Source organism: Haliotis rufescens, unplaced genomic scaffold (genome assembly GCF_023055435.1).
Source record: "Haliotis rufescens isolate VD_foot unplaced genomic scaffold, xgHalRufe1.0.p SCAF_91, whole genome shotgun sequence".
Taxonomy (NCBI): domain Eukaryota; kingdom Metazoa; phylum Mollusca; class Gastropoda; order Lepetellida; family Haliotidae; genus Haliotis; species Haliotis rufescens.
The window spans coordinates 446838-474746 of record NW_025964385.1 but is presented as its reverse complement, the minus strand read 5'-3'; the positions used below and the strand labels follow the sequence as shown (position 1 = coordinate 474746).

The 27909-nt window shown below is 40.9% G+C and overlaps 1 protein-coding gene across 1 annotated transcript; it reads right to left on the bottom strand.

Annotated features, from left to right (window-relative positions):
- Positions 1-724: 724 nt before the first annotated feature.
- On the bottom strand, positions 725-27864 carry LOC124151966 (little elongation complex subunit 2-like). The gene is made up of 16 exons (XM_048391581.1): positions 27730-27864; positions 23733-24023; positions 22535-22682; positions 20659-20778; positions 19068-19205; positions 17724-17858; positions 16759-16918; positions 14101-15393; positions 13313-13468; positions 11362-11486; positions 10458-10587; positions 9496-9580; positions 8654-8704; positions 7287-7367; positions 6262-6416; positions 725-1221 (listed from the first exon to the last, which is right to left on the bottom strand). Exons 1-16 carry the CDS (start codon positions 27741-27743, stop codon positions 1121-1123), a joined length of 3183 nt encoding a protein of 1060 aa, XP_048247538.1. The 5' UTR covers positions 27744-27864; the 3' UTR covers positions 725-1120.
- Between the last annotated feature and the right edge of the window lie 45 nt (positions 27865-27909).

Sequence of the window (27909 nt, the reverse complement as noted above, 5' to 3'; positions counted from 1 at the left end):
TGTGTGAGTGAGCTTTTAGCAATATCACATGTATTCATGTGGGGAATCGAACCCAGGTCTTTGGTGCCCCCCACCGCCATGAGTTAGAACTGACCCCCAATAATGAAGAACGCAAAATGCACCTGGAGGTTCAAGACTTGGTTGACTGGATGTCATCATACACTACAACTTGGGTCGATGATCATATTATTAATCGGTGGTTTAACTGGGCCAAACCGGATGGTTTAAAGGCTGCCACCACATGGCAGTATACACATTTGACAGACAAAACACATTCATCTCTACACCAACATCAGTTTATTGGCTTCATGAAACTTACATGTGGTGTATATTAAAACAAACATGGTACAGATATATGTATGATTTTCTTAAATATGAATGTGGTGAAAACAATGTTTCATTTCATTAACAACATTCATTAGCTGTACTGTTCCAAATCACTGGTTACAAAAGTTTGTAGTTGTGATTATGAGTGAGTTTGGTTTAGCATAGTTTCCAGTTGTCCAGTTACCGGTATATAACAGTGTGTGAGCTTGATGTAGGTGGAAAGCCCAAAGTGATGCTGGTATAGAGTGTTTACCATGTTCAATTTGTTTGGTTTGCTTGGTTGTTTAACGCAGCACTCACCAATATTCCAGCTATATGGCGGAGGTCTGTAAATAATCAAGTCTGGACCAGACAATCCAGTGATTGATCGTAAGCACCAATCCACGCAATTGGGGTACGATGACATGCATCGACCAAATCAGCGAGCATGACCACCCGATCCCATTAGGACAAGCATAGTCGCCTTTTACGGCAAGCATGGGTTACTGAAGACCTACTCTACCCCGGATCTTCATGGGTCGTTTACCTCTTTAGAGAAACCACAAGTAAGGATATGGAGTCTAGTAACCTAGAAACATAATCAGAGCTAATCTGGGATTTGAACCCACGATATTAGGTTCCTGGTACGTCTAAGGGACAGAACTCTGCACAGGGAAGTGGACAGCCTTAGATAACTGGGCCACATATTTCATCGGCACAGGGAAGTGCAAAACAAATCTTACATCATGTAACACTATATATCATCTTCCAAGTGAGGCGCAATCATGGTAATTGAAGGACAAAGTGAAAATCATCATCTTTTCATGTGCTTCCCCTGCCGTTGCTTCTTCTTCTGGCCTTTCCTGTTCTTCTTCTTGGTGTTCATCAGCTTCATCTGTTTGGGGGGGATGGAATCTGAAACATCCACATGCTCTGTTACACATCAACCCACAAGTGTAGATAAATCAAGTGTGATACCTTTCCCATATCTGTGTCTGTGGATAATCCATGTTCTCTATAGCTCGTTGGTTATTCTTGAATATTGCACATCTGTGCTGAGTTCCAGATCAGGTACTTTTCTGTGTAGAGTACACAAAATACAAAATATATTATCACCACCCGGTAACAATGCAGTTTACCGGGCGCAGCCCGAGCTCTACCATCCACACAAATACCGCACCATAGCACGACTGCTATACCGTTACCGTGTCTCACGCTCCAGTGACTCTCGCTTCACGATCCAACACCCCTTTTCGGGCTAAGGTAAACTTACACGTCTTTCAATCCAACACCCCTTTTCGGTCTTAGGGAAATTTACAAGTCTTTCAAATTAGTTTCAATCCAATACCCCTTTTCGGGCTTAGGGAAACTTACAAGTCTTTTCGATCCAACACCCCTTTTCCGTCTTAGGGAAACTTACACGTCTTTACGATCCAACACTCCTTTTCGGTCTTAGGGAAACTTAAACTTCTTAACGATTCAACACCCCTTTTCGGTCCTTAGGGTTAGCTTGTTTAGGGCAAGGGTTAGCCATAAATTCATACCTTTTGAAGTGTTAATCTGGTTATCTGATTGGTCGGTCATGTTGACATAAACAATGGCGGGTGTGGTGTCAAGAAAAGATGAATGGGAGGGCGGACCGTGACGTCATACGCATGTGCAATTCATTGTTTACCTAATTGCGCATGCGTGTTAATGGGGTGCTAACATTGATAACATGTGAGAGCACTCTTGGTCCAGTGGTAGAGCGTCGGCTAATTAACGCATTAATTAGCCAAGCTGGTGAGCCGGCGAAGCGCGTTCAAGCCCCCACAGAGCTAATTGGTTCTGAAAAAGTGCACCCGCAAAAGTGTACTACTCCCCATTGGCCTATTATTTCTGAGTTGCTTGCATACAAATATGCAGGTAAACTAAAATACAACAGAATAAAACAATGTCTGTAATTACCCAATATGGCCTCACCACATTCCTTTACACGTCAACCCGTGAAGATCAGGTGTACAATAGCAATAGGTGTCTTCAGCAACCCATTCTTGCCACAAAAGTGAGTAAGTGAGTGAGTATGGTTTAACGCCGCTTTTAGCAATATTCCAGCAATATCACGGCAGGGGACACCAGAAATGGTCTTCACACATTGTACCCACCTGTTGTCGAGAATTGTACCCGGGTTTTTGGCATGACGAGCAAATGCTTTAACCACTAGGCTACCATTTTAGGGTCCCCCGCCGTTTTATTGCTGGAAGAGTGCTAAAAACAGCTTAAAACCACCTCACTCACTCTAATCATTGGTTTTAATAGTACCAAATGGACTGGACCCCATTGGATGAAAAACATGTTGAATACCCAAAGAAAACTGTGAATGATCACCTGGGAGTAATTATTTAAAATTATTTACTTCAAATTGTAAAAAAAGCATTTGGAGCCCTGTCTGTCCAACTTGATCTTGATAAGTGTTTTCCACAGGCATGATGAGCCAATAAGGTATTCTTTGAGTACACATATCAATGGCAATTATCGAGTGATTACAGCCACACACAGCAATATGATGGTACGTCTGTAAATAACACAGTCAGGGTCAGACATGGGGGAGGGATAAAGGGAGTGGGGGACCGGGAAACTTTGTTAAGGACAATATATATTTTGGCCACTGCTTCAAGACTTATGATTTTGTTTCTCTGAAAGAAGGGGCCTCACAACACTTCAATAGTCCAGGTGGCAATAAGTCGACATCACAAACCATAAATGAAGAAACATCAGCATTTCAAAACAGATTTTATCCTTTTTTATCAGCATTTCAAAACAAATTTTATCCTTTTTTATCAACATTTCAAAACAGATTTTATCTTTTTTTTATCAGCATTTCAAAACAGATTTTATCGACATCACAGAACATAAATGAAGAAGCATCAGCATTTCAAAACAGATTTTATCCTTTTTTATCAGCATTTCAAAACAGATTTTATCCTTTTTTTATTAGCATTTCAAAACAGATTTTATCCTTTTTTATCAGCATTTTCAAACAGATTTTATCCTTTTTTATCAGCATTTCGAAACCTTTTTCAACATTCTTAAATATTTTTTAACAAAGAAGAAAATGCAAATCCTAAAAACAATTTTTTGATTGTTTTGTCAGGTAGCACCATTGATATACCAGTCGACCCGTCCCACTCCAGACCCTGCATGGCCCAGTGAAGGGCGGAATGTTGGTTGTTGACCCCTGGCTGAACGATACCAAAAGACTTTAAAAAATGGTACTTGTTGTTACCCTGCATAACGGGCATAAAACAAGGCTTGGAGTCAGTATACTGTGTCTCAGTGGGGTATCGATGTATATTTGCAGCATGGTATCACACTGAGCTAGCACTATAAAACCATGACTCATCCAGACTCGTACAAGCAGGGAGGAATACACGTATGCACACTTGCGCGATGTATGTGATTTCACGTGACCTTCCCTTCCCACTCTGATGCTGGGCATAAACAATTAAGCCTTTTAAAAGAATTTCTGCTCTATACGTCTGCTGAAAGAACGGACCCTGGAGACGTGCTAAGTCAGCACAGGAAATGATTGTCTACCCAACACTTATGTTCCACAGATAAGTTCCCCTCAAGCATGGGGCAAGAGTCTGGGTCAGTTTGGCTGTGTGGGTACATTGAGATAGACGGAATGGCCAGTGATTGATATTATAGAAACCTGCTCTAGATGGAAACATACCTGAAATGAAAGGATAGAGTGGGTGTTTCTGCAATTTGCAATTTCTGCCAAGCCATCAAAAGGCAAAATTAAGAGTATCAAATTGAGACGTCATAATTTGTCTTATAATGAGTCGATGTCTCTAGTTTCATGGTTCTACTGCAATCACAAGTTTCCATTAAATAGCTGAAAGACATGATGTTGATCTATATTATAACAAAACCCTCATTCAAATGTCATTTGATAGCAGAGTCTAAAAGATGTATGCCTGCAGCTACCTTTCTAGTTTAATGACATCACTTCCAGTTTGGAAAGTTTTATGTCCAATGTACAGGCTGATGTAGTCTAGTACTTTCAGTCACGTGGTCATATTTCTTCCAACTACCTAACAAAGTTATAAGCACTTCTGGTTTAACGAAGGGGTGGTGGGGTAACCTTGTGGATGAAAGGATTTATTCGTCATGCCGAAGCACTTGGTTCGATTCCCCAAATGGGTACAATGTGTGAAGTCCATTTCTGGTGTCCCTCACCGTGATATTGCTGGAATATTGCTTGAAACCATACACATTCTTAAGTATGATGACCTGTTTTATGACATCAGCTCCAGTTTGGAGAAACCTATACCAGTACCTATACCTATAAAGTAATGCAACTTGGAAACAAAAAGTATAATACCTCAAGCTAGGAGTGAGTGAGTATGGTTTTACTACAAATTTAGCAATATTCCAGCAATATCATGGCAGGGGACACCTCAAGCTAGGAAAGTAATATGCACTTCTGGTTGAATGATACCATTTCTAGTTTGGGAAAATACATACCACACAGTCCGACAGAAAGTCCAATGTCTCACGTTACACTGATAAGAAAAGTGACTTTAATGACCTTGACCCTCAATTTCAGCCAAACATATGCTAATTTCATTACAATGAAGATCTTTTACCTGGATACAGTACCACTCTGCATCAACCAAGTCAGCGAGTCTGACCACCCCATCCCGTTAGTCGCCTCTTACAACAAGCATAGTCGACTTTTACAGCAAGCATGGGTTGCAGAAGAACTATTCTATCCCAGATCTTCACGGGTCACGGATACAGAACCACTCTGCATCAAGCTCTGAGGACACCTCCATAGAAGGTTGTGTCATGTGAACCTTCAGCAAACTTTGATCGACCAATCAAAATGAGGATAGCCTGGTCCTTAAGCCAATGAGATGTCAGCTCTCTCAAACTATTCGGCTTCAGTTTTTCTACCACGGCGATAGCCAAAAACACTGCCAAAGAACACAAACCCTCAATAGTACATGATATCTACAACATATATGGCATTGGTTTTCTGGTTTTTGTTGCAATAGGAACTCATCTATTAAGTATTTGTTTTTGAGATCAGATATGCTTGTCTAAATCCTCATTCACTCATACCAAGAATTTAGAAGCCTTGATGCTGACTGGGTGAGCAGAAAGTTCACGGGACGTGTTCTAAGACTTCCACGCAGAGAGGAATCACATATGATACAAGATCTGATTTACACAAATTTATCACATACTTGATTATTTGTAGCAGAAAACATTGGTGCTAGCTCTTACAAACATACAAAGCATCACCAAGGTGCTGTCCTCCCCAGGTACGCAAAGTAGGATTAGTGAGGCACAACGATCTCAATAATCTCAAGGGTCGATCTAACCGCTTGTCCGTTAAAATTACAAAGGGATTGCTGAAACGTAAAGTAGATGGCCCGTCTGGCTAGTTAAAATTTGGTGTTTAATGTTTTTGATTGGATCATCTCAGTAGAATGACAATCAGCTGCCATTTTGTAATGTTGTGTACAACAACTTCTTTATTTGATCCTAAATTGACCTGAAAAGAGGCAAATGGAAGCCAAGATTCAATCTCAGAATGCAGGAAAAAACGTTTTTGGGGTGAGGAGTGCCCTGCTTGGAGGCTACATGAGTGAGTGAGTGAATATGGTTTTACGCTGCTTTTAGCAATATTCCAGCAATATCACGGCAGGGGACACCAGAAATGGGCTTCACACATTGTACCCATGTCGGGAATCGAAACCCGGGTCTTCGGCGTGAGGATCGAACGTTTTAACCTCTAGGCTACCCGACCGCCCCGGAGGCTACACGACCTCAGGTTCATCCACTTCGCGGCCTCCTCCATTTAGTTGTAGGCAAGTTAGGTTGGAGAAGGGGCAGTACCTTTTAAAAAGAGCAAGCCCTGGTGGCTACACACAAAGTTGTAATGTTGCTGTGTCAGCCTACCTGATGGGTCAAATGTGCAGGGAATGCGTCCAAGCTTCCGGTGTGCAGGCAGCAGCACTGTGGGGTCGATGGGGATCCACGGAACACTCGACTCTGTCTTCTGGGGGACGATCTGTCCGAAACCCATGTAGCTGAACTTGAGGTCATATGATCCCCTACAGAAATTCAGGACACCAAGTTAAAAACGCCTGATATAAGAGGTTTTGTTTGTAAATACATGTAAACAAGTCTGGACCAGACAATCCAGTGATTGATATTATGAGCAACGATCTACATTGTCAGGATACACTGACATGCAATCAAGCAACTCAAGCAAGTCAAGCAAGTCACTGAGTCTGACCACCTGATCCAATTAGTCAGCAGGACAAGCACAGGTTGGTTCGAACACAGAATCACAACAGGACAATCTTGCATACAGTATCACTTATAATAGAACCGCCCTGGTGGGGTAGTGGATAGAGCACCTGCCTTGAGAGTTAAAGGACAGTGGTTCGATCCCTGGCCGCATCATACCAAAGGATGTTAAAAGATGGTACTTCTTGTTACCCTGCTTGGGACTTTGAAACAAGTACTGGTCGGCTCGGAGTCAGCATACTGAGTTTGAGTAAGGTATCTAAGTGGGCTAGCATTACTTTACCAGTATTAGTCCAGAGGAGTACAAGCAACCGCACACACACACAAATGCATGCACGTGACTATATAAGTCCAACAATCTTGAACGTGACATTAAACCCCCATTTCACCTCACCTGATAATAATTATTATTATGATGATTGTAACATTATCAATTAACTGGCATATTAGTAACTACCTAATTTCTTCAGAAATCAGAAATTTCTTCATTGGCAATCCTAAGGGAAATACTTGCAGATATTGTCCTACTTATAAACTTGATCAGAAATTGGTTATATAAAGTAGGAACATGAAAAAAACATTATCTGTTAACTCAAACTTTTTGCACATGTTAAAATGTACATTAAAATATTGTTATATATGTTTTACAACCCCATCAAATAACAACTCACCGTTTGTTATCGGTTTGCTTCTGAAGCTGACAGGAGTTGTCTCCCTTCGAATGACTCAGAAGATATTGTCCCACGGGCAACCTAAGAATGCATGGTTTGGGTGACAATCAACTTTGGTTTTTGTGCATAATATTTTGACCAAAAAAAGGGTAATGTCGGAAACATGGAGAACATAAGGTTCTGTATTTAATCTAATAATTGAAACATTATAGTTCAGAGGATGATTCAGAGGTTATGTCAAATAGCAGTGAATAAAAATAATGATAATAATAACAAAAAACAATGTCATCTCAATCCCCAGTCATAGGGCACATCATAATTTTGTTTGTTCATATAGTACAGAATACTATGTGGTTAAAGTTGAAAAACATGGAGTAATGGGCCCAACTATGTGAAAGCTCTGGAAACCATCTGAATGGCACCAATTGTTTATTTCAGCCTTAAGTAAGTATATTTTTGATAAGCTTCATCATGTAACTTCAGTAGTTTCTGAGAAAATGTGCCCCCATTGCAACCACTATGCACCAAGTAAACAGGGAAAAACACAAACTATTTCTTTTAGAAATACTAAAACATCAAAAAAGCACCAGTTCAGTATGCATTTGATACACATGCAAAGTTTCATAATACAATATTAAACATTTTTCAAGTTATGCTCTTAAATGACATGTGGCAGTCGGATGGACGGAAAGAGGGAAGGACAGTCGGATGGAGGGAGAGCACACAGTGCTATATCCCCCTTTGTGGTGGGGATAATAAATGGATATTAGTAATACGTTTACTTGTTTGTTGTTTAACACCGCACTTGGCAATATCTCAGTTTCGTGTTACAATAGTAGACAACTGGTGAAAGCCAACTAGTCCGCAGCTAGTTCATATACAAGTTTTGGTTTGTTTGTTGTATAACGCCGCACTCAGCAATATTCCAGCTATATGACGGCGGTCTGTAAATAATTAAGTCTGAACCAGACAATCCAGTGATTGACATCATGAGCATCAATCCTCGTAAATTGGAATATGATGACATACATCAACCAAGTCAGCGAGCCTGACAACCCGATCCCGTTTGTCACCTTTTACGATAAGCATAGTCCCCTTTTACGGCAAGACCTAAAGAACTAACAGATTAGTAGTGGTGTCTATTCCTGCGACAGAGGCCTGTAAATAATCGAGTTTGGACCAGACAATAAAGTGATTGATATTGTGAACAACGATCCACACATTCAGATACAATGACTATCAACAAAGTCACTGAGTCTGACTACTGATCCATTTCGTTGTCTCTTTAGCCCAGCATAGCATAGCTTGCTGGGGGCTAGTCTAACAAGGGTTGAAACAGTAAAATATCATATAAAAAGTGTACTCACTCTGTCAGCTTGAGGAATAGACTGTGTAAGGAGGCAAGTGCATTGCTTGGTCTGAAAGTACAACAGAGCTGTGAGGATCAAGTGAATGAGTCGGGCAAAGAAGTCTGTCTGCATCAGTGGTCAGCTACAAACAAGTGGGACACAGTCTGCCCTGAGATAGGGTAACGAGTGAGTGAGTGAGTTTTGTTTTACACATCTTTTAGCAATATTCCAGCATTATCAGGGCGGGGGACACCAGAAATTGGCTTCACACATTGTACCCATGTCGGGACTCAAACCAGGGATATCGACGTGACGAACGACCGCTTGAACCACTGGATTACCTGACCTCCCTGATAGGTTAACAAAGCACCTCTTTAAAGATGTAGCCAACAAACACAGAACATTCAAAAGAAAACAAAAACACACAGAACTGATTCTTGATAAACTTTAGCAAACATGGGGTATTTCTATTTCTTGAAGGTATACTTCTTTTGATTAAACTGGGTTGTGGATCCACCAATCACCCAAAATAAAAGCAAATATACCTATAGTTTACACATTCATATAACTTGATGAAGAACAAAATAATTTGATTTTTTTAAACATTTTTTGGCCACCTTTGACCAGGATTTTCACAAATACATCCAAAACCTAAAATACAAAAAATTAAAATATATCAAACAGATGTTGAATGAAGTATTGACATCAATGAAACAATCAATCAAAGGGAAACATTTTTTAAATATTTTATCCACTCTACCATTGCTGTAAAAACAAAATGCTTCGCAATATAACTTTTGTCATAAACGGCCATGGCTATACATAAGCTTTCAATAAAACCAACAATCCTGCATACTTACACAAAGGGCAGGGAGGGATTGACTATTGAGCTGAGCTCCAGTTCATCTATCTTCACCAGTTCCGATGTAAATGCATTGATGCGACCTGAGAAAAATCAAGATTATTACACTGCTAGTGTCATTCTACTGATAACTAACACTTCTAGCAGGATGTATGTTTATTTATTTATTTATTTGATGCTTAATGCTGCACTGAGCAATATTCAAACGACATGAGGGTTGTCTGTAAATAATGGAGTCTGGACTAGACAATCCAGTGATTGATATCATAAGCATCAATCCATGTAATTTGGATACAATGACATGCATCAACCAAGTTAGCTTACCTGTTTGGGATAACACTTTCTCAGTAAAGTACAAATTCTAGTACTTTTGGGGTTGAGTTCCACCTGGGATTCGAACCCACAATCTCAGAGTGAGGCACTTAATTGCAAGCACACAAAGTCAACAATCTAACAATTTAATCCACTCGGCCAGCAAGGCTTCCACAAAAATGAAAGTCCGACATCTGGTAGTCTAAGAATGAGTGAGTTGGGTTTAATGCCGCTTTGAACAGTATAACAGTTATATCGCCGCATGTCTGCTTAATGTGGGAGAAAAGCCTGGAGTGATGCAGGTCTTAGACGTTTACCACTTTGGTGAAACCCACGAGCACGGGTATGGTTCTGACAAACCTAGGAACATAATCGGGGAGAATCAGGATTCAAACCCACCATCATAGCTTTTTGGGGTGCCCAAGGGATGCAACTCTGCCTTAGACGGCTGGGCCACCTGTGCCCTTGTACTCCACTAAGAAATATTTGTTATATTTGATCACTTTCCAAAAGGCATTGTGTATTCACAGGTGTTCATGGATGACAAAGGTCTTTAAGGAATGCTTTAACCACGAGACCACCTTTAACAAGATGACACACATGAAACCTGGACATATGTAACTAGGAATGGTTGTTTTGGATCCTGACCTCGAACCAGCTTGGTGTTGGGTTTGGTGTGGCACGAGATCCAGTCCCGGGACACCTCGCTCATCGTCACCTGCTCCACTCCGAACTTCACCTGGTACTCCAACTTGGGGACGATCAGCACCGGCTGTGCCTGCCACACATCAGACATGAAGTATATATACTACAACAAAACTAGTCATAGTGCAAAGATGGCTTTTAGAACTAGTCACAGCGCTAATTTAGTTTTGTGCATACATCAGACTTAAATAGAATACTAAACAAGCTTGCATGTAATACAATTTTTGGAAATGAGTGAATAGTTCTGTTATCTGATTAGCGAAATTTTCATTACATGAGAGTTTAGTATTTTACTTATTACTTGCTGTTTAAAACTTTGTAAAATTTCACTGTCTTGTGGAAATATGCTGATGTATACATGATCCACAGCATAATCCAGTTTAACAGGATAATACCTCAAACCTATTACCAATTAAAAGTTGACAGATATTTATTTAATACCATACAATGCCCTAGCTTCAGAATTGAGGGGACCGATCCCAACTCTCATACTTTACATGAGGCTTACGACTGTCGTTGCGCTGCCATCACTTTGTGGAACGGGGCCATTCACTACAAAGTTTACAAATATGTCACAATACCCTTTGAAGCAATATGTGAAATTTTGTTGAAAGATATATCAAACACTGTTATGCCAGCTTATTGTTATTCAACAGTGCTATCTTCTATAACGGGCGAGTAATAAAATACTTCATCCCACACCTACAATGACAATCACTGGATTGTCTGGCCCAGACTCAATTATTTCCAGACCGCCGTCATATAGCTGCAATATTGCTCAGTGTGGTGTTAAAAAACAAAAAAACCCAAAAAACAGTGTAAGTGCGCAGAAAACTACCCAGCATACCTTCTGAGAGAGGCCCTTGAGGATTCCATGGCATGAATTTCGGACAAGGAGGCTGAGCCCCGAGAAGTTCCACAGATTGTAACATGTGTTGTGCTCCTCGGGCTGCCGGAACTGGGACAGGTTCTCTGGCAAGTACAGCACTGGGAATTATTCTTCTATACATAATTTGGTAGAACATCATAAGGACAAACCAATATAATTACTTGTTTGAGACTTCTGTCTCCAAAATATCAGGCAAGAGGAATAAAACATTATTTTAAAACAAAAATTTATTACTAAAATCATTTCCCCCATATTGTTTGTTTGTTGTTTAACGCCGCACTCAGCAATGTCCCAGCTATATGAGGGCAGTCTGTAAATAATCAGGTCTGGGCCAGACAATCCAGTGATTGACATCATGAGCATCGATCCACGCAATTGGAATCAATGACATACATCAACCAAGTCAGCGAGCCTGACCACCTGATCCCGTTAGTCGCCTCTTACCACAAGCATAGTCACCTTTTACGGCAAGCATGGGTTGCTGAAGACCTATTCTACCCCGGATCTTCATCGGATCATATTGTATACAGAAAATAGTGAAAGCAATCACAGGCTGATCATACAGACCAAGTAACAAGTAACTCAACTGATAATCAATTGTTACAGTGTGATCCTGTGGCCATTCAAGACACAAGGTTTTGCAAAGCATGTGGGGTACACTTGAAATTCTGATGGGGGGTCATCAACAATCATGAATCCACCCTGTGATTCACTGAATTGTTTCTTCTTGTCAGCATGGTCAGAATGTTTAAAGAAAAAAAATGCAAACAAGCATGAAATACTCATATCCCCTGCCAATATGACATGTCCGGCTGTGTGCAAGGCAAGAAATATTGTACGGTTTTCAAGATCTGCTATGGAAAGGAACACTACCACCATTTTCAGTAAAAAGTCAAAGTTGTTGCCATGGAAACTCGAAAAATAATTTTTTCAAAAATCCCAAACTATCAAAAGAAACCAGTTCACCACTAGACCTATCTATGTGCCAAGTTTGGTTAAGATACTTTCTCATAGTTTTTCAGTTCTTCTCCAGAAACGAAACGTGATGGACAGACGGACAGCACCCGTTCCTTCAGGGTGATGGATAACAATGTTCGTAGTGCAAGACTTTTACAGTGTTATGGATATGTAGTTACTTCTAAGAGTGAGTGAGGTTGGCTTAACACCACTTTGAACACTATTCCAGTTATATCATGGCGTGTCCGCTTGATGTGGGAGGAAAGCCCAAAGAAATGCAGGTCTCAGACGTTTACCACTTCACTTCACTTTACTGCTTTGGTGAAATCCATGAGCATGGGTATGGTACTGACAAACCTAGAAACATAACTGGGGCAAACCGGGAATTGAACCCACGATCATGGGTTTCTGGCGTGCCAATGGGATGCAACTATGCACAGCGAATTAAGACAACTGGGCCACCTGTATCCCCTTCAGACAGATTACTTGTCAGAGTTTTTGATAAGAGGTCACACAATCCAGTCTATGTTTACCTTTGGCCTCATTTACGTGAGTGAGTGAGTGAGTGAGTGAGTGAGTGAGTGAGTGAGTGAGTCTCTACAAGACGTTTTGCAGTGGCCAGAGATGCAAGTTTTACAAAAAAAATTCAATTGATCAGAACAGTCAGTCAAAAATTAAAAAATACTACTTTTAATTTATTTCTGATTATTTCCAATCTATATATCTATATTTCAAGAATTGGCAGTGAAAGGTTGTGGTTCACCATTTCCCATCAGAAGTTGCAACATGAGAGTGAGAATTGCACATCCTCGGTACTCAGCTATACCATAAAAATATTAAAGAGAAATGAAGCTGATGTTTGTGGTTTTAAAATGAGTTCATATATTGAATTCCATATGGTTTTGGTCACAAAAGTAATATGTCAGACTTTGACATGGCCGCACCAGCTTACCCTCTATGTCTTGTCCTGATGCACTAGTTCGGCCTCGGGGCGCCGTTGGCAACATTTTTTCCTGCATCTTAAGGATGGAGTCCAGCGTAGACACTCCCGCTGTTGTCACACCTCTCCTTCTCCCTGACCTTTTGGCAGAAGGGGGCGTGTCTTGGGCTGATCAGAAAACATACAGATTAGTTAGAATACAGAGAGGAACATACAAACGTAAAATACATCTTTAATGTCATGTCTGGTGTGAAACTTCTTACTTCAAAAACATTTTAAATTACGATATCTAAACCAAATTAATCACAAATAGAAAAGGACTTGGGTGCTCATTTTGATACCCTTGCACAGTTAATGATATTGTTCAAACACATGTCAGATTTCTGATTTTGAAAATCCTTGACATTTGTTCTATTCCCGAACCACAAATACAGATGTACCCAAAACTCAATGATTCAACATCTGAGTTACAATGTGATATCTAGTCTTCACCAGATGGCCCAAATACAGCTATCATCAACAGCTTATAATATCAAAAGCATCTATTAACTAATGCATTCAGACAACTAAACCATTACCTTGTCATCCTTTTAAAAAAATTGGCCAAGAATAATGCTAACAACATTTACTGAGAAGATGTACTTGATGTGAACATATCTGCTGCTGTGAAGGCAATTAATGGGGAAGTTGACATTGAAAACCCTACTTTTTGTATCCACAGATTTTCCTCAAAGATATTTAAACTTGTGGTCCCACAATTAAAATCTAAATCCTCATAAAAAACATGCGTAAACATCCACCTTCTTTTGTCCCAGGCAACAGACTGAAGTCATCGGTTGATGTCTTGAACATAATAGTGTCCACTTTGGAGGGGCTAACTTCTGTCAACAAAGCAGAAGTTGGGTCCTTGGTCCCATCTTTAACACTGTCTTCAGGTGTCGTAACTGACATACTCCTCGTGACCTTCTCTTTAACTGATTCCTCCTTGTCAGGCTCATCAGAGGCCTTGGATTCTGAATTTGACCTTGTGACCCGTAGTGAATGTCTGTCAGGGCTAATATCGGACTCCGACTCAACGGATGTTCTAACCTGCTCGGTCTTTCGTTTTCTGAGTATCCTTTTTGGAATTGGAAACTCTTTTGACTCCAGAGACTGAGATCGGGTCCTCCTCTTGGTTGCCTCAGTTTCGTGTTCATCTTCCAGGTCAATAATGAGTCCATTCTCGTCATCCGTGCTGTCTGACATGAGATCCTTCCCCACCTCCGTCTGTCTGGTCAATCTGGGGCTGCTTCTGACCGGTGCAACAGCAACTTCGGGACAGGACTTGGATTGAGAACTTTCCGATTCTTTCTTCTTCGCCTGTGACCTTGTTGACCTTGTTGTGCGGGGAGGTGGACTGGATGATTCTGGGAGGTCTATGACCAACGACTCGTCATGCGATGTATCTCCACCGGAGGAACTGAACACAGGAATTTTGGGGACAGCTGTTACTTTCTTTGGCACTTTTAACACATCACAGGTTTCAAGTTTGGAAGTATCAGATTGTTTCCTCCCTGAAGCTCCATCAGATGCTCTGGTTGATGAGGAATTGGATTTACCTCCCTTTAGGTCTACCTTATCACTTCCTATCTGCTCACAAGCATCAACACTTTTGGAATCACTTCTGTGAATCAAAGGTTTGGATGTATCTGTTTTTGATATTCCACTCTTTTCACGGTTGACCATCTTGATTTCAGATTTACCAGTGGAGATTGCAAACGATTCGAGATCTACCAAACTTTCCTGAGTCTTCATTTCCGATTTCTTGGCAGGTTTGCTGAAATCAAATGATCCGAACGTTTCTAAGTCTTCCATGTTGACTTCTTCATCAAAAGGGGTTGTCGATTTAGGTCTTCTGTGCGTGTCTTCCTTTGCAGAGTTTGCAGGGGAGTTGTGTCCGACAAGACGTTGCCCCTTGGGGAGGGCTGGTTGGCTGATGAATGTCTTCAGGGCAAACTTGTGATACATTGTGTTCTTTTCTCTGTTGGTCATCACTTTAGCTGCAAATGGCTTATCAATGTAGACAACTCTTTGCTTGGTGCTGATTTCTCCATCTGAAACATCACTTGAGCATTTAGAATGGTTTGATTTGCTTGTTTTTTAAAGCTGTACTCAGCACTATTCAAGCTGTATGAGGGGCCTGTTAATAGACCAGACAAACCAGTGAGTGATATTGTGAACAATGATCTACGTCAATGGGGTACGATGACACACTATCAACGAAGTCAAAAGCTGTGTTCCACTTGTAAGACAGGTGAGGCGAGGTGAAATTGGGTTTAACGTCGCGTCCAAGATTATTGCACTTATATAGTGACGTGCATGCACGTGTGTCTGTGTGTATGTGTGTGGCTGCTTGTACTAGTCTGGACTGATGCCGATTTATAGTGCTAGCCCACTGAGATACCATGCCACAGTTTAACATGAATACCCCACTCAGACACAGTATACTGACTCCGAGCCGACCAGTCCTTGTTTTAGCCCCTTAATGCCGAGCGCCAGACAGGGTAACAACAAGTACCATCTTTTAACGTCTTTTGGTATGACGCAGCCGGGGATCGAACCCCGGACCTTCCACTCTCCGGGTGGACGCTCTTCCACTAGACCACGGAGGCAATCCTGGGTGTGCATCGTTAATGCTACAATGAGTTTTGATCTTTCTTTTTTTCCACAACGGAAAGACACGGACTTGAGCACGAGAATGTATCACCTCCAATACCATGTCAACAAATCCGTACTGAAGCATGAAAGTTAGTGCTTTTATTACACTATCTGCTTTTAAAAAGTATTCATTGTATATCTGGACTTATGTTTTTCAAAATTTCATTCCATATTGTTTACAAAAATGGACAATGAAAACAAAACGTGCAGCAGAATTTATGATGATGAGAACCAAGCCTAGTGTCAGTGAAATTGTGTGTGAAGTGATTGGCAGATCGCACCAACTCACCATTATTTACAGCAACCACGATAAGATTAGCACGAGTGACTCCTTGACATGAGTGAGTGAGTGAGTATGGCTTAACACAGCTTTTAGCAATATTCCAGCAATATCACGGCGGGGGACACCAGAAATAGGCTTCACACATTGTACCATGTCAGGAATCGAACCCAGGTTTGCGGCGTGACGAGCGAATGCTTTAACCACTAGGCTACCCGACCGCCCCTCCTTGACATGAACCTTATTTCATTGACAATGGATCCATACATAGTAAGCTCCAAACTCTTCATCTTCATCCCCTAGAAGGCGAGGCCTATTTTATATATGGGAAATACGGCAAAAATAGTCACTCATGCACAACCAACAACCAAGTGTTTCTCACATACAGAGATAGACCATTGCTATGTGAAATGTTATCAGGCTCAATACAGCATGAGTGTTCTATGTCCAAGTAACACAATGAAGATGTAAGTAGACTTACAGTCATGTTCGTACTGTTTGATAACAACGGGGATTTCCCAGTCTCGGTCAAACTTGGGGGCGTGGTTGTCGACCAGACACTTGAGAGCGGAGGAACAGGTGACGATCTGACAGCCATGCCTTTCTGCCAGAATCTCAGCATTGGTGTCTCTGCTACATGCCTGCAGTAATACAAACATCAGCTGGGGAGGATAGGTGCAGCACAAAGCTTTGCAGATCATTGTGATGTCATCAGTTACAACGATGTCACAATCAAATGACATCACTAATCTCTCTGCTACTCTGACATTTATAAATTTGGTGGAACCTGTGATGTGATGACATACCAAGAATTACATTCAGGGTGAAACTGGGATTTGAAACCACAACAGTAGGATCCTGGCACACTTAAGGGATGTAACTCTGCACAGCAAATCGCATGACAACTGTGAGCCTGAGACAGTGAATGAATGCCATGCCTGCCTTGTATTCCAAGTGGAATTTTGTTTTGTTTCCTATTTAATGCTGATACAGCAATATTCCAGCCACATGATGGTTGTCTGTAAATAAGTTTGCACCAGAGAAACCAAGGATTAACATTATGAGCATTTATACATTTGAGTTTTTAACCTAATGCATGCATTTCTGTAGGCAAGTTAATTGAAAGTAATTGGGTTTTGAATTTGGGGGGGATATTTTATGCAAATATGCTGCTTATCTGTAGCTCTGAATCCACACTGTCCAGGTACAATAACAAGCAATCTAGAATGTCACCAAGTCTGACCACCCGATCTATCTCGTTGCCTCTTACAAACAGGGTTCCGTTGCACAAGCCACTTTAGCATGATGATTATCGTAAGCCTATGTTAAAGTATGGGAGTTATGATCATCTTAGCGCTAAGGTCACTTCGAGGAATGAGGCCCAGGATAGGTATTCCCTCAGTGATTCCTTCAGTATTCCCTCAGGGCTGGAATTTGGTACAGTACCTCATGATTCCATGCCTTGCTGTTCCTCGTCTTTCTGCCAGTGCTAGGGAACCGCTTGTTGATCTTGTCATACAGCGTTGGCAGCTCAGTTTGTGCACGACTCATGTCAGGCAGGAATATCTTAGGGAAACTACCCTGAAAACATACAATTGGGATCTCAAGGACATCTACACTTACTGTTGCACAAACAGAAAGATGGCGACAATGTGGACAGAGCATCCATCCTTCTGTGATTGCTTGTTGTTTTAGGCCAGCCAACAGCATCCCTGCTACATCCCGGTAAGCTGTAAATATACTGCTTTGGCCAGAACATCTGAGAGGGCATGCCCCGAGCAGCACAGTAGGACCCAGCATCCCTGCTACATCCCGGTAAGCTGTAAATATACTGCTATGGCCAGAACATCTGAGAGGGCATGCCCCTATCAGCAGAGTAGGGTACTGAGATTTACTTGGCTCATATTTAATGACCACGCTCAGTACCACGCTGGGCGCCAATGTAGCGGCCATAACATTTTTGAGTCCCATGATGGGATTCGAACTACGGAGCTTCTGATCCATGGTAGAACACCCGGCCCACATGACCACAGAGGTCAAGACCATCAGCAAGCTGACATAGTAAGGATGTCATCTGTGGGATGACTCCACGCCCTGCTACACTTCCATGACTTGTCTTGATATATTTTACCTTATTCAATGAAACAATGCTACAAACATATATAAAACATTAAGGAAAGGTTGAAGCTCCAAATACTGAATGATGAGTAATGCAGAGCTCCAGATAACCTTTTGAACAATTGAGTTTTTACTCGAAGGTTTCTATTTTCATTGGGTGACCAATATTTTTTCACTCGTCTGTTCATCACTCTATTGGGTTTTTCCCAAACTGAGTGAACATTATAAGATCCACAAAATATGAAATAATGTTTTAGATGTATATAACGGTCCTAAATATATAGGATTGACTCGGAAAGTAAATTAGCTCGTAATTGTGTTTCGGAAATAAGCTTCTTTGTACACATGCTGTAAAAGCTTCATTGGGTATTTATGGGTGCTGTTTTCATACAATTGAGCTTCTTATTTAATGGATGCATTTCTGTGAGCAAGTTAATTGAAAGTAATTGGGTTTTGAATATTTTGGGGGGATATTTTACGTAAATACGCTGCTTATCTGCTGACAAGGTAAGGATGTCATCTGTGGGATGACTCCACGCACTGCTACAGTTCCATGACGTTTCTGTATATATTTTACCTTATTCAATGAAACAATGCTACAAACATACATACAACATTAAGCAAAGGTTGTAGCTCCAAATACTGAATGATGAGTAATGAATCCCTTCTTACCAGTTCCAGCAGCAGCTTCTGATGCACCAGGGTTGGGGCATAGTCTGCATCGCTGGGGACACAGAGGGGTACTGTCTTGTGGGGGACGTAGTACCTTGCATACTGGTCAACACGGCGCCACTGGTAATTCAGTTTCTCCTTAAATAGAGTTTGATAAATTTGTTATGACTTGGGTTGGCAGCTGTAAAGGCTGAATGTTGGCTCCTACACCACTTCAACATGTTTTGTTTGTTTGTTTGTTTGTTTGTTTGTTTGTTTGTTTGACTCCCCACACAGCAGTATTTCACCTACATAATCGAGTCTGGACCACACAATCTAGTGATTGACATCATGAGCATCGCTCCACGCAATTGGGATAAGTTGACATGCATCAACCAAGTCAGCAAGCATGACCATCCGATCCCGTTAGTCGCCTCTTACGACAAGCTTGCGCCTTATACGGCAAGCATGGGTTGGTGAAGACCTATTCTACCCCGGATACATGGCATGTATTGTGCTGTCATGAGAATGTCTATGAAAATGTTGAGTGAAAATGTTGTGATAATGTCTTGCAAGAATTTGAGTGAGAATGTCAAATTAGAATGTCAAGTGAGAATGGAAAGTGAAAATGTCAAGTCAGAATGTTGCATGAGAATATTGTGTGGAAATGTGTTAATGTCATGTAATAATTTGTGTAAGAATGTCAAGTGAGAATGTTGTGTAAGAATATGTCTGAATGCTGTGAAAGTTTGTGTGAGAATGTCATGTGAGGATGGAAAGTGAAAATGTCATGTGAGAATATTGCATAAGAATATGGTGTGAAAATATGTGAGAATGACCACATTTATGCAACCATGTATGGAACAAGGTAGACACAATTTTTATGGATAACAACTTCTTTAATACTGTAGAAAGCGATGTTTCAGTATAGATTGTTATACCGTTGTCAAACAAGACTGACTCTTTACAGTATTAAAGAAGTTGTTATCTATAAAATTGTGTCTACCTTGTCATCCGTCAACGTCTAAGCAATGCCTATCAAACAATTCATGTATGGAACACTATCACAGATATGTATACTCATCACTAAAAGAAACGCGAACCATGGAAACATATCGAGAAGTATGTACGTTAAGAAGAAATGTTTCTATGTCTACCAATTAATGACAAAACTAACAATTTGTCAAGCGTTACCACATATTCTTTATTCTTATCACGACACACTGCACATAATTTCCAAACTTTACACGCTAATCCTGAGACAAATGGTGAATCTCGAGTCATGGATCACATAAAATATGTTCATGATCATCAGTTCACGGTTGGTGCATCGAACCAATCTAATATCTCTTGAAAAGGAGTAAGTCTTCATATATTTACCATCATGTTGGGTATTTGCGTTCCTTTTGATGGTGAGTATATAACCAACAAACCTCTCTCCACTGAGCTGCCAACCCGAGGTGATTAACGTCTGAGACCTGCATCACTTCGAGCTTTCTTACCGAATTAAGCTGACACGCCGTGATATAACTGTAATACTGTTGAAGATGTTAAATCCAACTCACTCACTCTCCACTGAGCTGCCACCCCGTGTGACAGACATGACACTTACATCGACATACCGCCCGGCAGCAGGGACTAGGTGAATGTAGTCCGAGTGTCTGGAGTTGGCAACAAGCTTGGTGTACTTGAGGAAGTCAGCCTGTTCACTGCTCACTCTATGCTGGAGGGCCTATAAACAACGAGGGGGCGTGTCAAACAGATGACCGTCACCACGGTAAATAATGTAATCAAACAACTGACCAGAAGAAATACATTCAAATGAGAGAGTTTTCTTCAATCACACTGTTACAGTCTGAGCCAAAGACTTCTGAGTCTACTGGTACGAAATTGTTATTCGATATAATCAAAAGATTTGTGTTAAAATATGGACCATTATTAGCTGAGAATAGACAATGCATTTGGAAAGTTTGTTCATTTGTTGTTTAACGCCGCACTCAAGCAATATTCCAGCTATATGATGGCGGTCTGTAAATAATCCATTCTGGATCAGACAATCCAGTGATTGACAACATGAGCATCGATCCACATAATTGGGATCTATGACATGCATCAACCAAGTCAGCGAGCCTGACCACCGATCCCGTTAGTCGCCTCTTACGACAAGCAAAGTTGCCTTTTACAGCAAGCATGGGTTGCTGAAGACCTGTTCTACCCCGGATGTTCACAGGCTCATTTAGACAGTGGTCCAATGTAACATATAGATTTGGGATTACAGTTTCTGACTGAAGTACAGTTTGGTGACCCCCATCAGGTATTGGAACCCACACTCTCAGTGACGTGGGTAATTGCCAGCACACAAACTCGTGATCTAACCCACTCAGCCATGGAGGCTTCCACGAAATGGAAGTCCAACAACTGGTAGTCTAGATCACATACTTTGGGTACCCCTCTGATAAGTGTAAATTGGAACGACTCCAGTGGCTGACAATGATGATGCATTTTAGAAAGTGGTCAACATTTAACATATGTTATTTTTGAGATGACACTTTCTGAGTAAAGTACAGATTCTAGTGACTTTGTGTGCTGGCCATTGAGAGTGTGGCCCTGAATCCCAGATGAGACTTCACCCCAAAAGTACAAGAATTTGTTCAAGGTGTAATCCCAAATACAACATGTTACATTTATATTAGCTCAGTGTACTGCACCAAACTGAATTTTACCAACTCAGGCATTCGTCCTTTGGCTGAAGTCACAGACTGTTATAAATATTGAAACTGTCAAAAACATTTAAGGTCAGAATCGATATTTTTTACTTCGTGTGTGACTGTGATCGATACTTGTTTTGAGATGTAAAAAATCTCGATCCACCGATGCATCGGTACATCGTCCCACTACTATGTGAAGCAGCCTGTAAATAATGGTCAATCTTAGTCACTTAAACATGAGCAACAGATTCCTCTCATTGCAGTGTTCTACATTTAGGGGGTACTGGAGTCCTTCAGATTTACTCCTCTATGATAGGAATTTAAGGACCCCCTGAATCTTTAACTTTTACATTAGGGCTATGAAAAGGACCCTCTGACTTCCAGGCTGAATTTTGAACACTGCTTTGTGTATACTGAGACACCATCAGCCCGGTTACGCATGTGGTTTGATTGTTTGTTATTTAACACTGCACTCAGCAATATTCCAGCTATATAGGGTGGTCTGTAAATAATTGAGTCTGGACCAAACAATCCAGTGATTGATATTGTGAGTAACGATCCATGATGTCAATGTACGATGACACGCAAGTCACTGAGCCTGACCACTTGATCCATTAAATGACCTCTTACGACCAGCACAGGTTGCTGGGGACCTATTCTAACCCTGAATCCAAACAGCGACAGGCATTGTGACCACGCATCCCTCTAGTCCATACAATAAGAGCTCGGTTCCAGGGAGCTATTGTGTTGAGATAGGGTCCTACATAAGTGACACTGTACCTCAAACTCTGTGAGTTCCTTGATCTCTGCCTGAGTTGGTTGCTGTGGCCGGTACGACACCAGGTATTTCTGGAACAGCTCCAGGTACCGTCTCTGCTCCTTACAAGTCAGCGAGGATTTGCGACCTTTGGGCTTCTGTGTGGTATGTCTGATGAAGTCAATTGGCCACGATTAATACTTAGATAAAGTGAGTGAGTTGGATTTAATGCCGTTTTGAACAAAATACCAGTTATATCATGACGTGTCAGTTTCATGAGGGACAGAAGCATGAAATGATGCAGGTCTTAGACCACTTACAACCCACAAGTACAGATAATAAAGATGGCTACTCTGTACTACAGTAGCACATAACTTTGGCTGGGTGAAATTAAAAGTTATTTTGAAACCCTGGTCATGGCAAAAACACATCATTACTGCTGGACATGCTCAGAGTTTTTTTAATGCGTTCCCGGGATTTACCTAGACCTACGCTGAGACCGATATTCATCCTTGAAGTTGTAAATGTAAAACAAATTGCAAATAGGAATTACAAATTTCCAAACTCATGTTAACATAGTTGTGACTAATATCATTGGAGCCAGCGGTGGCTTGATTTACACAATTAGAAGGATAAAGAAAGAGAAATGGTCTTTTATACTAAGCTTTACATGATTGCACTCAATGCAATGTTAATTTTATTTTTAAATTCCTCTGAATTTAAGAAATTAAGAACTTTAGTAAAAGTTCCAACATAAAGTTTTTTCTCCGGAATATGCTTGCGAAGCGCACATAGTTTGGAATACCAGATAAGTCCCAGTGTTTGGACCTTGAAGAATGTTTAGGTGAGGTGAAATGGGGTTTAACATCGCGTCCAAGATTATTGCACGTATATAGCGACGTGCATGCACGTGTGTGTGTGTGTGTGTGTGTGTGTGTCTGCTTGTACTAGTCCTGACTGATGCCGATTTATAGTGCTAGCCAACTGAGATACCATGCCACAGTTTAACATGAATACCCCACTCAGACACAGTATACTGACTCCCAGCCGTTTTAGCCCCTTAATGCCGAGCGCCAGACAGGGTAACAAAAAGTACCATCTTTTAACGTCTTTTGGTATGATGCAGCTGGGCATCGAACCCCTGACCTTCCGCAGAAGGGCAGATGCTTTACTACTAGACCACAGAGGCGGTCGAACAATGTTTAAATTCTCAGACTTTACCCTGGCTGAATGACTGCAGCAGATGAGGATGCAGGACTATCCATCTTCAAGGCAGGTGCTTGTTTTTTCTTAGCCTCCCCAGGGTCCTTCCTCTTCGGCCCCTGTGTGGGTACAGCAGTGGTAATCTTAGACGCATGTGCCTGGTATTGTGAGACAACTGGAGTAGATTGGACGTCATCTCGGATTTCACCAAACTTGATTGCGAGTCTTTCTTGTAGGGATACAGTCCCTAATACTCGTGTGAAGCTTTCTTCAGAGAAAAATACTGTTGTGCCATTAATGGGTTCTTTCCTGAAACAGAGATGTTCCTATTACACATAATAAACTAAGAGGTAGACTAACATTTAGTCTCTGAAATCTTATATTACACAATATCCTTCTTGACTCTAAAAAAAAAAAAAATTCCCTATGCTGATTTAGCTAGCTTGAGCTGGCTAGACTTGCTTTTGTATGCATTTCTAGATTATTATTTTTTCATAAAATAAATATATTCCACGGTCATGGTGCAGGACTAACTAAGAGGATGTCAAGGTGATTATTGATCTCATTTCAATCAAAACTGAAATAGTTTCATATTATTGTGTCACTATGTCTTTAAGTAACACAATAATATTTAACTATGTTTATTTAACTTTTTCAACAACGATAGACCCGTGAAGATCCAGGGTAGAATAGGTCTTCAGCAACCCATGCTTGCCGTTAAAGGTGACTTTGCTTGTCGCAAGAGGCGACTAACGGGATAGGGTGGTCAGGCTCACTGACTTGGTTGATGCATGTCATTGACCCGATGGCGTGGATCGATGCTCATGATGCCAATCATGAGTGCGGCAGTAAACAACAAACAAACAAACAAAAATTGCCACAGTGTGAGGATTGGGTGAGTTGGTTTAATGTCACTTTGAAAATTATTTCAGTTATATACTCATCGACAAAAGACCATACATGTTGGTTAATATATGAAGACTTACTCCTATTCAAGAGTCATTAGTTTGGTTTGATGCACAAATGAACCTACAGTTCTGTTGTGTGAACCGACACTCATGAATGCATCACACGTGACGTCATAGATCCATGACTCGAGATGCACCATTTGTCTCGTGCAGGATTAACGTGTGTAAAGTTTGGAGATCACTTGCAGCGTATCGTGATAAGGATAAGTGAGTGAGTGAGTTGGGTTTAACGCCGCTTTTAACAGTATTACAGTTACATCATGGCGTGTCAGCTTAATGTGGGAGGAAAACCCGAAGTGATGCAGGTCTGACGTTTACGACTTCGGTGAAACCCCCAAGCACGGGTATGGTGCTGACAACCTTGGAACATAATCGGGGCGAACCAGGATTCGAACCCACAATCATAGGTTTCTGGCATGCCTAAGGGATGCAACTCTGCACAGCGAATCATGGCGCCTTAGACGACTGGGCCACCCGTGCCCCCTGATAAGGATGGAGACACTGTGGTAAGACTTGACTGATTGTTAGTTTTGTCATTAAGTTGTACACATTGGAAACATGTCTACTTAACGAACACTTCTCTCTACGTCTCTATGGTTCGCGTTTCTTTTGGCTGTGAGTATATTACAGCTTGTCACTTAGACATCTAGCACTTAGGTTAAAGACCCGAGCATGGGTATGGTGCAGACAAACCTAGAATCATTGTCAGGGTATATCAGAGATTAAAACCCAGGGAATGATAAACACAACATTGGGAGGCTGGAATTATGGAGTTATCATTTTGACTGGACTAACAAGTCTATCCATAGACTAATCAAAATCGCGTATTGAAATCAACATTCAGTTCCTAAACTGTCGTGCATATATCGGTAGATTGCAGGATTTGCAAAGCATTACCGCCAACTGAGCATCAACAGATATTTTCCAAATCTTTTCATGCTTATAAACAAGGTGCTCACGTGATTTGATGCACCTCGCCTTGTTCGGCAAGGGTGCAAACTTGACTCTTACAGCCAGTTCACTCCCTTGCCTAGGGAAGATGGTATTCAGAAAGGCTGAGTGACTCCAGCGTGAACTGGTCAACTTAAGCTTTTTTATGTAATGTTTGAAAGGGAAACAAAGTGTTTTACTCATGTTATTTTCTCTATTCTTTATTCTTCTAAACAACAGTACTTAATGAGCAACATCATTCATGCATTTTTTTCAAAATCTCTCTGGAAGCATTAGAAATATGTGATTGGACTAAAGACATATTCAATGTACAATTTACCACTTCTTTGAGAGCAATTTAGAAGTTTGAGTACAGGGCAAGGTAAATGGATGAACAACTTCTTTATTACAATTAAGAGCAAATAGTGGTGTAGGTTCTAACACTGTTATCAAACATAGCTCCTAATTGGCATAAAGAAGTTGTTCATCCATATACCTTGTCCTTACTTACAATTTACCATACAAAACATCTGCAATTTGCTGATTGGACAACAACTCCACTAATGGAGGTATGGGACAAAGAAAATTAGTAATCTTAATCCCAAATATGTGACCATGAAGATATGTTAATTGTTCTGTTGTGTTTACAAGCCCATAGTCAAGCTGTATATATGTTTTTCTTAATTAGATGAGTTTGTTAGCACTGCAGCAGCAATAGACAGTGACATAGCCTAATTACAGTGCAGGTAACCATGGTTACATTACTTAATCCCCAGGCTTATGTTGAAATGCTTGTAAATTGTAAATCTTCCTGTTGGGTGTCAGACAGAGGGTTTAGTTTTGTAATACCTGTCTGCTGGTAACAGACTCTCTGATGACAAACTGAACTATCTTATTAACTGAGAATTTGGAAGGACTGTATTCAGGAACCATGAAAGACTTTGATCACGAGGTATGTACCTAAAACATTTGTGAGATTTAATGGAGTGGGGTTTGCTGCTATAGTACTTCAATCCATGAACCCTCTAAATCTTTAGTTTTGAACTTAGGGGTTATGACAAGGACTCCTTAACTATCCCGCACAATTTCCAACACTGTAAAATGTTAACAAATTTGGGAGGTTATGAAGCTATACCACTGTATATAAATATTGGGCAAACATGTTCCATTGTATCAGAGCTGTAAGATTCTGCTAAACAGAGCCATAACACTAAAATAACAAAGACCTTTCACTTGATCCTTCTAATGATTTATAAATGTTACGTGACTGGGTTATGCTTTGGCTCCATCGGCAATGTCACATTTTTTATTAAATGCATTCATAAACATATTAAGATTTTACACCTGATAAAAGAATGTTAATCTTTGATAGGCATTTAGAACTTGGAAGAACATGTATACATGACACATGTAGTGGTATCCATTACAAAGTTGGGCACGGGTGGCCCAGTTGTCTAAGGTGCCACGATTTGCTGTGCAGAGTTGCATCCCTTGGGCACGCCAGAAACCTATGATTATGGGTTCATCCCAATTATGTTTCTAGGTTTGTCAGCACCATACCCGTGCTCATGGGTTTCACGTCTGAGACCTGCATCACTTCAGGCTTTCCTCCCACATTACGCTGACACGGAATACAGTTAAAAGCAGCGTTAAACGCAAATCACTCACTCATTACATAGTGCCATGCATAGCCTATTGTACACCATGTAGTCTATCAAGCCTATCATGTCATGCCCATTACTGGCAGAAAGTAAAAGCAATTGGTGAAGGTGAGTCATTTATTGACAGAGAGCGATGTGCAGAGTTTGTCCTGACGCAGAAAACCTACATATTTGACGCAAAAAAAGGAGAATATACATGTATGCAAGATTATTTCTCCGTGCCATCAGTCATATACCCGTGATCCTGGAATTCATTAAATTGTTATACGCTGATAGCCTGCCTCCTTGGACTGACTCTCTCCGTTAAACCATGGACCTATATACAAGTCCGTGGTTAAACTCACTTACTGACTTAGGCCTGACTCACATCGTCACCGTACAACCTCAAACATTCTAGCCTAGCTTTGAATAAAGTCTGAAAATTCAGTGCATTTTGTTCCGAAGACAACAATTTACCAGAAACGGTCCATGTCAGGAGAGCATCTGGAGACTGTACATGCTGAAATATACTGAAGTGGCCTCGTAATGCAAATCAGCTGAAATTAGTGACAGCAGACGCTTTCACAACGTGCATCAAGCGTGTTTACATTTTGAAAATAGAAATAGGGATCGGAAACATGTTTTACCGAACAATTG